The sequence below is a fragment of the Microchirus variegatus genome (genome assembly GCF_963457635.1).
Source record: "Microchirus variegatus genome assembly, chromosome: 11".
In the NCBI taxonomy this organism is placed as follows: domain Eukaryota; kingdom Metazoa; phylum Chordata; class Actinopteri; order Pleuronectiformes; family Soleidae; genus Microchirus; species Microchirus variegatus.
The window spans coordinates 6228808-6243758 of NC_139812.1; the positions used below are offsets into that span (position 1 = coordinate 6228808).

Sequence of the window (14951 nt, forward strand, 5' to 3'; positions counted from 1 at the left end):
CAGCTCGACCATGCCCTCGCCTCAGTTTCTCAGTTTTGGGTTGTAAGTTTGTCTAAGTAGACCTCCATAACTCACATTTTAAGTATTAAATTATAATAGTAGCAATAGAAACGTATGACTGTTTGAACTTGTTCTTATGTGTGCTGACATTACTTTCATACTTGTTACAAATGTTCATATTTTCACATGTTGGAACTGACCCATTCATTTTTTACTTTTATACTGATTAGAGCTAAGAGAAATTGGTTTGTTGCTCAGTGTGTAGCTCAGATTTTAATTTTCAACTGAGAGCAGGAGCTCTTGTTTATTTTCAAATTTCATAATGCCAACACATGGAACATCCATCCATCCATTATCTACCGTAATCCTCCACCAGAGGGTTGCAGGGGGTGCTGTGCCTATCTCAGCTGACATTGGGCGATAGGTGGGGTACACCCTGGACAGTTCGCCAGTCCATCACAGGGCCACATATAGAGACAACAACCATTCACTTACACTGTCACACCTACGGTCAGTTGAGAGTGACTAATTCACCTAATCCCCATATGGCATGTTTTTGGACTGTGGGAGAAAGTCGGAGAAAACCCACACACACACAGGGAGAACATGCAAACTCCTTGCAGAAAGGCCCTTGTTCCGAAGTTCTTCCAAACGGGGCTCGAACCCAGGAACCCGGGTCTTCTTGCTGCAAAGGCAAAAGACTGCTAACCACTTCACCAACCGTGGGCCCCACATGGAACATGTGAAAGTTTAATAAAAAAGTGAACCAAATCGCACATTAGATGCTGTTCTTTCTGGCTGCAGACAAACCTTTATTATGTTTTACTGTACTGGTAAGATTTGTCACACTAAAGTCTCCAAAGCTTCTGTTGTGAGTTTGATCTGTTGTTCAGTGTGAAGTCGGCACCAACAAGTGTCTACATCAATTGAAGCTATTCAGCATCAAAGCTATTCAACTTAAGCAGAAGGACTGTGTTCACGAATGTCGGCTATTGCCCCGAAAATGCAGTCCCTTCACTGCCTCATACATCAGCTTGTACATCAGCTTGCACTGACCTTCTTTTAGTCAGGCCAACTCACCAACTCACTCACTACTTTGGTGAATTTGGACACATCAGATGGTCCTAATGATCTGTTTAACATGTTCAAATGTCCCTGTGGACATCATGCTCAACTTTGTTTGTGTTTAAATGTGTGACTGTAGAAGCATAAGGACTAATGTTCATAAAGAGGTCATTACGTTAATTCACTGCTCACTGGGGGTGGGTCAGTACTGGTCCCCATCTGGACCAAATGTCAAGGGAAAAGACTGGATTCCATGAGAACCCTCTGTGTCAATGGACCTCATCATGTCGTAAAAACATATCTGAGGACAGTGTGTTAGCAGGTGTGTAATACTGTCAAATTCAACCTAAGAAACTTCAGATACAATCGAAATCAGCTACCATTAGATGCCGCCAAATTATATCTGCCCTCAATGATTTTCTCACATATTGCATACTTGTCACGAGAAGGCAGATCTGTTAGTTTTTGTTGATTAGTCAGTTTTTTTAGTTAATGTCTTAAGTCAGGTTAAAGTTCATGTCACGTTTTGGTGTTGGGTTAGGTTCACTTCCCCTTTTATTTTGGTAAACATGCAGTCACTCATCCTGTCGCGCTGGCACTGCATCCACCTTGACACACCTCCTCCTAATTCCCTCATTCACTGCACCTGGTGATCCTTAGTAATCACACACACCTGCCCTTGACTTCCTCTCCCCTTTATAATGTCCCCACTTCCCTCAGTCGGTGTCAGTGCGTCGTTTATGCTACGTGAAGAAGTCATTGTTTCAAGTCTGTTCGCAAGTAGTTTTGAAAGCTCAGAGCTAGATTATGTTTTGTTATTTTCTTAAGACCCAGTTCATCCTCAACTTCGATTGTCTTTCCATTTTGTTTGAGGAGCAAATAAAGCCACGTCATTGTTCATTCACCCTGTCTCTTGCATTTGGATCCAAGCATTGCTACACCTCCCTAACAATACTGCATCACAAGTTGGTCACAAACTGGAAAAACAACATTTGCTCCACTACAAATGCTCTACAAACAAACTCTCAAGGTATTAGACAAAAAGTCATCAAGTTGTCATCACTGTAACATCATCCAAAAGCACAAATTGTTGACTTTTGAAAATTTGCCGATGTTAGTTTAGTGTATAGGGTAACTCAGATGAAATTTAGCTAGTAACTAATTCTGGTACGGAAGAGAGCTGTGCACTGTCTCTGTTAAATAATCAAACAAATAAATAAATAAATGTTTTTATTAATTTTGCTCACCTTCAATTTAGCCATTTTGGAACTGAACACGCTTTTCATAAAGTGACATACATTCCAACATTTGGGTTAGATTGAATTATTATAAAATACACATTCTTTAAAAGCTGAATCAAATACAAATATCTCTGTTTACTATTATCTATCTAAACAGTGGCTTTTAAATTGTTGAAGGATAAGTATTGAAAACTGATTCTGAGTGAGTATATATATATACATATGTATATATATATGTATATATATATACATATATATATATATATATATATATATATATATATATATATATATATATACTCATATATATACTCATATATATATATATGTATGTATGTATATATATATATATATATATATATATATATATATATATATATATATATATACTCATATATACTCATATATATATATATATATATGTATGTATATATATATATATATATATATATATATACTCATATATATATATATATATATATATATATATATATATATATATATACTCATATATATATATATATATATATATATATATATATATATATATATATATATATATATATATATATATATATATATATATATATATATATATATATATATATATATATATATATATATATATATATATATATATATATATATATATATATACATACATATATATATATATATATATATATATATATATATATACATACATATATATATATATATATATGAGTATATATATATATATATATATGAGTATATATATATATATATATATATATATATATATATATACTCATATATATACTCATATATATATATATATACTCATATATATACTCATATATATATATATATATATATATATACTCATATATATATATATATATATATATATATATATATATATATATATATATATATATATAAACTGTGTGAAACTGATCGTGTAAAATAAATAGTTAGATTACCTCTCATATATGAACGACGCTGAAGTTGGCACCACATTCGCCTCCGGTTCTTTTTAATTTTCCGTTCCACCTTAAAAAATGCAAGTTTCGGCCACTGGGTGGCGAGCTATTCTGCAGAGCACACGGTTGTTGCCAGTGCAAGTTTCGGCCACTGGGTGGCGAGCTACTCTGTAGAGCACACGGCTGTTGCCCGGGGTGTTTTTTTTCAAAAATACTTTCCAGCATGTACAGGTGCATACACATACAATAGATAAAAACACTTGTATTTATCTTTTTGTGTGTATTAATTAAAAACACTTTAGAAGAACAGCATTCAATAATATTTACTCATTTTAATATTTAATCATTACTAATTTTGATATCTTTTTAGTTCTGAGAGGGGGATATTGCTGACTTTGCAGTGCCTCCTAATGGACAAACATGGTTTCCCGTTGAATGTCTCACCTGATTTGAATACAACAGCTTCTCACCTTTCCAGTGATGCCCCATATATCCATATTTACTGTGGAATTTTGGAGAAAATCCACTTCAAAAATCAACATTTTGACGTTTTCATTGCAACACTTGCTGATTTTGCAGTGCCACCTAATGGACACATAAGGTTTCCCGTTGAATGTCTCACCTGATTCGAATACTACAGGTTCTCACCTTTCCAGTGATGCCCCATGTGTCCATGTTTACTGTGGAATTTTGGAGAAAATCCACTTCAAATATCAACATTTTGACGTTTTCATTGCAACACTTGCTGATTTTGCAGTGCCACCTAATGTACAAACATGGTTTCCCATTGAATGTATCACCTGATTCGAATACTAAAGCTTCTCACCTTTCCAGTGATGCCCCATATGTCCATATTTACTGTGGAATTCTGGAGAAAATCCACTTCAAAAATCAACATTTTGACGTTTTCATTGCAACACTTGCTGACTTTGCAGTGCCACCTAATGGACAAACATGGTTTCTCCTTGAATGTCTCACCTGATTCGAATACTACAGCTTCTCACCTTTCCAGTGATGCCCCATATGTCCATATTTACTGTGGAATTTTGGAGAAAATCCACTTCAAAAATCAACATTTTGACGTTTTCATTGCAACACTGACTTTGCAGTGCCCCCCAAATGCAAGGAAACGTCAAAGGTGAGATGGACCGTGGACTGCCGACAAACCCACATTTTTGCCCTGACCTTGTCAAGATACTGAGGCCATATGTAGGGACACTCCCGCTTTGGAGTGGAGTCATGCTGGAGCATTTGGGTAAAACCAGGGACACAAATGCATATGCGGAGAATTGGTTCCAAACCACAAAAACTGTGGTGTTGAGGAACAAACTGCATCGGCGTCCAGGAAATTTCATCCAGATCATGGAAGAATTTGTTTTGGGCCGCCTAAAAGGGACCGAAATCCATTCTGATCGGCAAGCAGCTGTGGGAAAGGTGGTGGATGATCCAACCGACCAGCCACTTACCCAGGAAGAACAGTGGCAGAAAAGGGGAAAAAGACAGGAAAGAAAGAAAAGCAAATACTACAATCCTCCGAAAGTGCAAAAATCTATGGGGACGACAAGTACCTGCCCACCTTGGTCTGGTGAAGGCTCACTGGAAAACAAAAAAATCACCATGACCAATACATGCACAATTGACAATTTGTTGTTCATTCTACATCTGGCATTGTCAAAACATCCACATGTTTTGAGGCAGGTGGAAGATGCTTCTACCGATGAATGGCTTCAGGTGTTGCTGCAGGTACACCAAGAGTTCCTAGGAAGGAGGTGGTGCCAGGGAAAAGTTACTTGGCTCAAGAACATGCAGCAGTTCAGTAACTCAACTGTCTGGGACTGTTTTGGAACGGAAAATCATTTTGTAGTGTCTCGCCTGAGCACATTACAACTGATGAGGGAGATTACGACGTGCTGAACAGCACTGTGCCTTTCCAGAACTTCACAGAAATAACACAGTCATTGAAGTTGTGTAAGTATATATTTCAATAACTAAAACCGTAACATATTAATGTGTTAGCTATTTTTCAAAATCATGTGTAACAAATTCTCTTTCAACGCTTTCAGGTGCAACAACTTCGCTGGATTGCAGGAAAGCCTGGAGAAGTGGTTTCATCCCCCTACAAAGAACTGCAAACTGACAAAGTAAGACATGTGACCAACATTGATTTGATCATGTTCACCACATAGTGTGACTAATCATGCTGATTGATCCTACCTCAGCAACAAAGGATTACCATGCCAGGGAAAGAGAAACATAGTACGGAAGGATTTTGCAATTGGCAGACCAACACTGCTGGTGCTGAGGTTGCTGTGTATAGATAATACCAGAAGAAACCAGAACATTTGGCCTAATCAATTGCCAGACAATGTCAACATCCTGGGTGAAAGGTGGGTTTAGTATTCCCTGTAGAGTTTTATTTTAAATAACATATAATACAATACATCTCAAAATGCATGCCCCCTCCGCAGGTACATGCCTATTGGTATGACTTACCATCAAAACACATCAGCCCATTTTGTGAGCTTTAATCGTGGCAAATCAGGGATGGGATTACTATGATGGAATGAAAGAGACATCCAAACCAGGTGGTGGAGTTGTTGCAGTCAGTGATGCGGAAGTGAGGAGACTCATGTTACACAGCTGGATAGCAGGACACTTGGTCCTTGTATCAGTAAGCATTGTCCAGACCTTCCGTTATGCCCTCCACACACAGATACCCCAAAAATTGAAAAAAACAAAAACTCTCTCATCATGACATTTTGCTTCACATACTTCACAGAAACAAAATGCAAGTGACGGTGACGATCGTCACATGGTCTGAAGAAGAGGAAAGAAATGAACCAAATGGTCATCTATGACCAGAATTAAGGTTTAATCAGTAAATAGTTATGTGCACTACAATAAAGGATGGCACTCCTGAAATGGGGTGGAGTTGTTAAAGTTACTGATGCACAAGTGATGAGACTTGCTTAATTAGGAATGTGTGCACTCACTCACTCAGGTCTTTCTACAGATGTACACATCTCCACTCTTGTTATAAATGTTTATTTAGAAATGCATATTCGAAATGTGTAATAAATGTCTACAAAAATGTAAATGTATGTGTCTTTAGTTCAATAAACACACTGGTTAATTGAAAAACTAATAGGTCTTTGTGTATTAACTGTTTCAGGTATTACACTTCATCGGGAATTGTTTACATGTTGCAATTGGCACTACCACAAGCAACCTGCTGTGCCTTCTTTCTTTAAGTCATTAGGTGCATTCATGAGCAATTGTGAAGTGAGAAAAATCTAGAGTTTATGTGGTTGCACGTCACAACTGAAATGGGGAGTTAACAGTTTGAAGTGGGTTCTTTGGAAGAGGATAGGATAATATTTTGACATCTGTTACGTCCCCGTTAAGTCTAGGGGATACGGGGAAGGGGTAACAAGGTACAAAATAAGATATTGGGATATTTTAAAAGGAGACAAGCTGAGACGAAACGAAAACGTAATCGCATATAAACAATTTATTTACAATAAACAAACATAATATAAACTTAGATTGAGCTGCTCCAAAAGGAGCTGTTGGGCCTACAAGACAGAGAAGAAATGCTGTTAACTTGGAGAACAACCAGACGTAAACCACTTAAGTAAAATGATCACCCTTTCTCACTGGAGAAAGTATCTCACGTACCAAGTTGAATGGTTAAAACACACTGAGACAGCAACACACAGCTTTCCAAGCTGCACAGAGAACACACGCTCAGTGGCTCGCAGGCTCACAGGGTGACACCATGGGTAGAGAGAGAGAGAGAGAGTCATCCCACATTTTCCTCATCTCTATGGCCTTCCACTTGATTGCTGAGTTGAGGCACCTGTTGGAAAAGCAGACATGGGCGGACCCACAAAGCACACCAAGAAACAGGATGCCTCACTCAGCACCTTGGCAGGTAATAACATCAATCAACAAAGTGAACACTTTGCCAAGCATTGCCACTAGGTGGCACTGCAAAGTCAGCAAGTGTTGCAATGAAAACGTCAAAATGTTGATTTTTGAAGTGGATTTTCTCCAAATTTCCACAGTAAATATGGACATATGGGGCATCACTGAAACGGTGAGAAGGTGTAGTATGTTAATCAGGTGAGACATTCAACGGGAAACCTTATGTGTCCATTAGGTGGCACTGCAAAGTCAGCAAGTGTTGCAATGAAAACGTCAAAATGTTGATTTTTGAAGTGGATTTTCTCCAAAATTCCACGGTAGATATGGAGATATGGGGCATCACTGAAACGGTGAGAAGGTGTAGTATGTGAATCAGGTGAGACATTCAACGGGAAACCTTATTTGTCCATTAGGTGGCACTGCAAAGTCAGCAACTGTTGCAATAAAAACGTCAAAATGTTGATTTTTGAAATGCATTTTCTCCACAATTCCACAGTAAATGTGGATATATATGGGGCATCAATGGAAAGGTGAGAAGGTGTAGTATGTGAATCAGGTGAGACATTCAACGGGAAACCTTATTTGTCCATTAGGTGGCACTGCAAAGTCAGCAATTGTTGCAATAAAAACGTCAAAATGTTGTAAACACACAGTAAATATGGACATATTTATGTGTTATATCAGTAACATTATAAAAATTTATATGAACAATCTCCCCCTCACAAAACTAAAAATATATCAAAATTAAAATGACTAAATATTATGGAATGCTGTTCTTCTAAAGTTTTTAATTTTTTTGTTGTTTAATAAATACAAGTTTGCACCAGCATATTTTTATCTTTTGTATGTATATGCACCTGTATGTGCTGGCAAGTTTTTTTTAACAGAAAAAAAAAAAAAAACACCCCCACATCAACAGCTGTGTGATCAGCACTGCTCTGCAGAATAGCTGAGGCGGGTATGGCTGCAGCCCGGAGCCTCCAGTTGCGAGCCCTCCCGTTGCTAGCCCTCCAGTCTCAGGCCTCGGCGTGTACAACCCAGAGTGTACAGCAAGCACACGCAGTCCAAAAAACAATTTGCGTATTAGATCTCAGGGAGATTTGCTGTTAGGTGGCGGTATTCCACTAACCTAAGCAATAGTGACAACCAAAAGAAAAGGAAGAAGAAGTTAATCTTTCGTGATGACAGGGAGGATGACTGAGTCACAGGTAAGTTTGTGAGCTTGTTTTCTGCAGTTCATTTCAAAACATGTTAACCCTTCAAGTAACGTTTTTTATGTCCATATAGTTTGCAGATTTCTGGACTATATAGTTACATATATCTTTGTTTATTTGAGGAAACATGCGATTCCTTAGCCATTCGAAAGGGCATCAGCGTTTGTCAGTGAATATCAGCTAAAGTTAGTTTAATGGTCGCATAACTTGATGGTTTGTTTGTATGATTTTCCTCAAGCTACACACCAGTGTATTTAAGAGGAACAGCCCACCGCAGGTGACGAGGTGCACAGTGTGCTGTTCGCAAGTATGCTTTTGTTTTGTTTTTGCCATACCCACAGGGTATGTTGGAAGAGGAAGGTGAGGGGAGTTGCGGGGGATCTACTCCGAAGATCCCCACCCTGGATTCTGCAGCCAGTTCTGCCGGAATGAACTCATTGGCTGCCGTTCAAAATGGCTGGCAGTATAGAAACACAAAATAAATAAAACAATTTAATCCAACTCTAATAGTATGTGATTTTTTTTAATGATATTTTACGCACAAACGGTATTCTGTATTCTGTGTAAGAATGACTTCCCACGACTCTTATGTTACTTCCAATGATGTGGTTATCTGATATAGATGTTGAACAATACTTTTTTTTTTTGCAGTATTTACTATTCATTTTATGTTCTGTATATTTTTTCCATTCCATTTTTTCGTCTGGTATTTTTATAAGTATTAGTATACGTATATACTAATAAGTATTAGCATGATTACTTTTACCCTTTGTTTAAAACACAATTATTAACAATACCGGACGCGAGTTTTTATTTTGAAATTATAAAATAAGCTGCAGCTCGTTGGCACGAGACGAGAGGCTCCAGACTGCAGCCACACTTTGGCCTTTATTGAGGCATATCCAGGCAGGTTAAAGTGTGGAGCATACATCTCATGTTGAACAATATATTTTATACAATTTACCAGTGTCATTTTATGTTTATGGCAACAGACGAGCGGTTCCCGACGCGAGCTTTTATTTTGAAAATTATTTTCCTTGGGGGCGTGGATTCATGGCTCGAAACGGGAGGGCTCGAAACGAGGGGCTCCGGTCTGCAGCCATACACTCTTGGAATAGCTTGCCACCCAGTGGCCGAAACTTGCACTTTTTAAGGTGGAACGGAAAATTAAAGAGAACCGTAGGCGAATGTGGTGCCAACTTCAGCGTCGTCATACGAACAGTTTATTTGCAAGAAGTTCATTAAAAAAAATTACATTTCTACAATGAACAAACAAACATAATCCCTGGAGTGCAAACGGGAAACATATGATTCAGGACAATAGTAACACAACAGTAGGGCAAGTTATGTTTACACTGATATGAATGCAGTTCAATATATTAACATCCTATATCATATAGCCCATTTCGTTTCACCTTCGCTCTCAATGCATGACACATAAAACGATAACACTGCTGCCGTGCGCCAGCGTTTGGATGTGATGCGTCGCTTATGAAAATACAGGTATGGAAACAAATTCAAAATAATAATTTATTGATGAACTCCTTCAAGGTGGTGTTGAGCTCGGACAGGACATGTTTTATCTCCCGCAGTTCTCCAGCAACCTGGTTTATTGCAGTGATTGTGTCTCTCTGCGTCTGCAGGACTGCATCTGTGAGGACAAGGCTGCTGGAGGGCTGGGATGCACGAGGTGCAGTGGAGACGCTGGGCGCACAGGGCTCAGCTGCAGCACCACTGACCTCGCTTGGACCCGCAGCAACTACAAAAAAATGTTGAATAAAGTCACTTGTTTTGTGAACGGAGTCTCAATCGTTTCTGTACATAAATGGGTGAACACAACTTTAATGCATTTGGTTTACACTCATTTCAAATATGGGAATACAAATTACATACCTTCTTTTCCCCCTCCACCTCCGTCACCACTCCACTCAGGAGGGATTCCCTGATGATCCCCGCCAGTTTTTCATCCAGCGGGGTGAGCTCCGGTTGGCCCGTTCCCCCGGCCGTGGCACAGACGCTCTGCCTGTGTGACGCCAGGTGCTTTTTTGCGTCTACTTTAATATCTGACCACTTTTTTTTCACCTCGGCCGCACTCCGACCTTCTGAGGCAACAGCATTGACATTATCCGCCACACGCTGCCACTCTAGAGCCTTTTTGGCATTGGTGACCCCAACACTGTGTCCACCAAACAATAAAGCCTTCCTCTTCTCCACCTCCCTGACAAGTACTTCCACCTCACACTCGGTGAAATTGTTTCTTGGCCTTTCTCTCCGACTTTGGCATGATATCAGTCATGAATCAATATGCATGAGGGGCGTTTCTCTGAATATTTATAGCCAAATATGGGCGTGGTATGACCCGCAAACAGGTGTGCCACATTTAGAGTGGATTGTGATTTATAAAAGGGAAATTGGCGTAGGACGTGCGTGCGCGCTGTTTTATAAATCAGGATATTTTTGTGCGTAAACACTTTCTGTGTTTCGTGCGTACGCCAATTTTGACGTCGCTCCTACGCACAGTTTTATAAATGAGGCCCCTGGTGACTGCACGAGCCTCTCCATTACAGACAGAATACCAGCTGCCTGCTATTGGCCAGTCTCAGATATGGCTTTTTCTTTGCCACTCTGACTAGAAGGTCAGCATCCCAGAGTCACCTCTTCACTGTAGATGTTGACACTGGCGTTTTGCTGGTACCATTTAATGAAGCTGCCAGTTGAAGACCTGTGAGGCACCTATTTCTCAAACTAGAGACTCTAAAGAAGTTGTCTTCTTGCTCAGTTGTGCCTCCCACTTCAGAGTCACAGTCACAGCAGTGAGTCAGTGATGCAGCACATGCACATCAGGGCTCTGTGTGGGACAGTCAAGTTCTTCCACACCAAACTCAAAGTCAGACCATGTCTTTATTGTTGTGGCTTTGTCCACTGGGACACAGTCATGTTGGCATAGAAAAGGACCTTCTTCAAACTGTTGACACAAAGTTGGAAGCAAAGCATTGTCGAAAATGTCTCTGTTTGTTGAAGTGTTCATATTGGAGATGGCCGAGACTCCAAAGCCCGATTGAAACATGGAAATTCAACACTTTACAGGTGTGAGCAAATACTTTTGTCCATAAAGTGTATAGTACTGGCAGGAACTATTCCTCACCAGCAGGGGCTGCTGTTTCTTGATGTTCATCTCTGTTTACATGGAAGTAATGGTCACATTTTCAGCTATGATGTCAGGTAAAGACCCTAAATCTGTACTTTGTGTAGTTTTACGGAAATTATTTGTTAGTAAATATATTATAGGGACATTAAGTTGTTGTTGATGTTCGTTGTTTATTGTTAACATTGTTTTAAAATAAGATATGGTAACTGTGAAAAAAAATTCTATCATCATCAGCGTTGGGTAAATCATGTCTTTACTGCATGCGTGGAGGAGAGACTCTGTCCTGTTCTCTGCCTTTCCTCCAGATAGCTCCACTATATATACAGTTACATCAAAGTACCTTAAAAACACAATAAAACATCAAAGTTTCAACCAGGAAACAGACTTTGTTTATGACCCATCGATGTTATCATGTACCCTCATGTTGACCCCTGGTTTACAATCCCCCCAGCATTTATTCACAGCTTGGCTGTTGGTTAATTGTGATATTAAGCAACATACAGAAACCAAGGTATTTCTCACCTTACACAAAACCACCAAGAAAACTAGTTATTTGTGTGTGCGTGTGTGTCTGCTCGTGCATGTGTGTGCGTGTGTGTGTGCGTGCATGCGTGTGTGTGTTGAGCTGACAACAGTCATCACACTCATCATCAGTGATGAAGTCAAACTACTAACATCGAGTTTGTGATCACATGATCACCAGCAGTTTGTGGCTTATGTGATTGGTCGACTGTGTCTCTGTGTCTTTGTGTCCAATCATGAAGCCTGTCACTGTTTTTGCTCTCACAGTTTAACTGAGGAAAGACTCTTCACAAGATCAGACAGAGGCTTCACTCCTGAATCATGCAGATTGTTGTTGGTCAGGTCCAGTTCTCTCAGGTGGGAGCGGTTGGACTTAAGAGCTGAGGCCAGCGAAGAACAGCTGATCTCTGACAAACTGCAGTCACTCAACCTGAATAAAGAATAAAACATGAGAATTCAGACGACAAAGATGCTGCTTGAAACCAGTCAGTGTTCAGAGCTGAGACCGATACCTCACACTCTCAACCTATAAACCCATAAAGTCGGTGATGATCAAAAATATCAAATGTGACTCATTGTTACAGAAAAACACTCACTGTAGTGTTTGGATAATGTTCTGATGCCAGTCTTGGTTTCAAGATTATTATTATTATTATTATTAGCAGGGGATGCTGTGAAACTGTGGAAGATTTGCAGCAGGAAATTAAAACTGACGTCAACATCAACAACAGTCATTCTGATTGGTAACATGTGAACGTGTCAGAGAAGAAAGTGAAAAACATCAACTTCAGTCAGAAAAAAGTCAAAGCTGCTCAGTGAAATTCAATGACTGATATGAAAACTACAGCGACTGATACAGATTTGAAAACAAATAGGATTAACGTGAAAATAAATGTCATGACAAAACACGTCAGGTGTGAAAAAGTGGAAACGTAACAACAACAGTTTCAAATGGAATACATTTTTTCACAATCACTGATTCAACTGATGTGTGAACACTAATGAGGTTCACTTTTCACAATTAAACATCTGAGATTTACAACAGTAACAGAGAGTCAGTGAACTCACCCCAGAGTCTCCAGTCTACAGTGTGGACTCTCCAGTCCAGAACACAGCAGCTTCACTCCTGAATCCTGCAGCTCGTTTAGACTCAGGTTCAGTTTTCTCAGGTGGGAGGGGTTGGACCTCAAAACTGAGGCCAGAGAAGAACAGCTGATCTCTGACAAACTGCAGCCCCTCAACCTGAATAAAGAATAAAACATGAGACTTCAGACGTGTTTGATCATGTGGTCTGTGATTATAGAAAATATCAAATGTGACTGTCACAGAACAGAAAAACTCTCACTGTAGTTTAATGTTCTAATTATTATTATGCAGTGCTAAAATATGTTTTGGCTCTGTCGTAGTCTGTAAAATGTTCAAATATGTGTGTGTGCGTGCGTGCGTGTGTGGCAGAAGGTCATTAGTTTTTTAAAGGTCACATAGAGTGGTCCTATTGCACATATATGTTAGTTATTGAGGTCTACTTACATATATTAACTTTTTTTAATGGTCAAAAACCTCCTAGTTGCTGTAAACGAGCCGATTGAAATCCTCTTTTCTGACGCTGTTCGTCAGCCGCGATGTTTCAGAGGGAACTTTCACCCCCAGAAGACAGAGTCTTGTGATTGGCCAGTACTATTCAGCACACCCGCTCTCAGAAGCGCAGCTCCCCCCTCTGGAACGGAGGATGCACTGCTCCTCATTATCAAAACATTGTTTTAACAGTGTTAAAAAATAGCTTCTTCACGACTCTGTTACATTTCTCCTCTTTTAAAGGAGAAACTGTACTAAGTTAAGGACTCGTATGCAGACAGGACACATAGAGAGTTTTACGGGTTTTATTATAAAAAGGTAAGTAGACAACAACTGGAGATACGGTGAGTATGTATGTGTATGTGAGTCAGTCTGCAGATGGAAGTCGGAGGAACAGCCGTTCCTTCGTGGCAGATATTAAAGTTCGTGGAATCGTTCTCATGGAACGGACTCACTCTGGTATCCGTCCGTAGTCTGGAGACAAAGACAGGAAGCGGAGAATGTCGCTTCCACGGAGGGAAGCGGCAGGGAGAAGACGTCTCAGCCGAGACGATGACAACGGCGGCGGAAGCACACAGAGGACGGGAAGGTCCGTGGGCAGATCGGACTCCACCACAGGCTTGAGCAGGGACACATGGAACGTGGGATGGATGTTGAGGGATTGAGGCAGTTTCAGACGTACAGACGTGGGATTGATGACCCTGTCGACGGGGAAGGGACCAATGAACCTGGGTGCAAACTTTTTCGACTCCACCTGGAGAGGGAGGTCTTTGGTGGAGAGCCACACCTTCTGGCCTGGTGGGTATTCGTGGGCTGGTCGGCGATGACGATTGGCCGGCTTCTGGGTTGTCTGAGAGGCACGGAGGAGGGCGGCTCGATCCTCCTGCCACACCGCCTGACAACGCTCCATGTTGGCCTGGACAGATGGGACAGCCATTTCTCTCTCTTGGCAGTTGAATAGTGGCGGTTAGTAACCCAGGGAAGCCATGAAGGGAGAGTCTCCGGTAGACGCTGATGTGAGGGAATTATTGGCGTACTCGATCCAGGGGAGGAAAGAGCTCCAGGCGGCGGGATGACCGCGGAGACACACCATAGAGCGACCTCCATGCTCTGATTGGAGCGTTTGGTCTGGCCATTCGAATGGGGGTGGTATCCTGACGATAGGCTGGCGGTGGCCCCCAAAGCCGAGCAAAATGCCTTCCACACCAGGGATGAGAACTGCGGACCCCTGTCGAAAACGATGTCTGTGGGGATGCCATGGATGCGGAAGACATGTTGCACCAGCAGGTCACCA

At 40.4% G+C, this 14951-nt stretch overlaps 1 protein-coding gene across 1 annotated transcript in view; it reads right to left on the reverse strand.

Annotated features, from left to right (window-relative positions):
* Positions 1-7073: 7073 nt before the first annotated feature.
* The window catches only part of LOC310934313 (NLR family member X1-like), a gene marked incomplete at both ends in the record, with an annotated part of 39691 nt that continues 31813 nt past the window's right edge, over positions 7074-14951 (reverse strand). Inside the window, 4 exons of the mRNA XM_083898007.1 lie at positions 7074-7130; positions 10306-10687; positions 12348-12512; positions 13151-13324. Coding sequence (XP_083754133.1) covers positions 7074-7130; positions 10306-10687; positions 12348-12512; positions 13151-13324 — 778 coding nt within the window. The remainder of the gene's footprint in view (positions 7131-10305; positions 10688-12347; positions 12513-13150; positions 13325-14951) is intronic.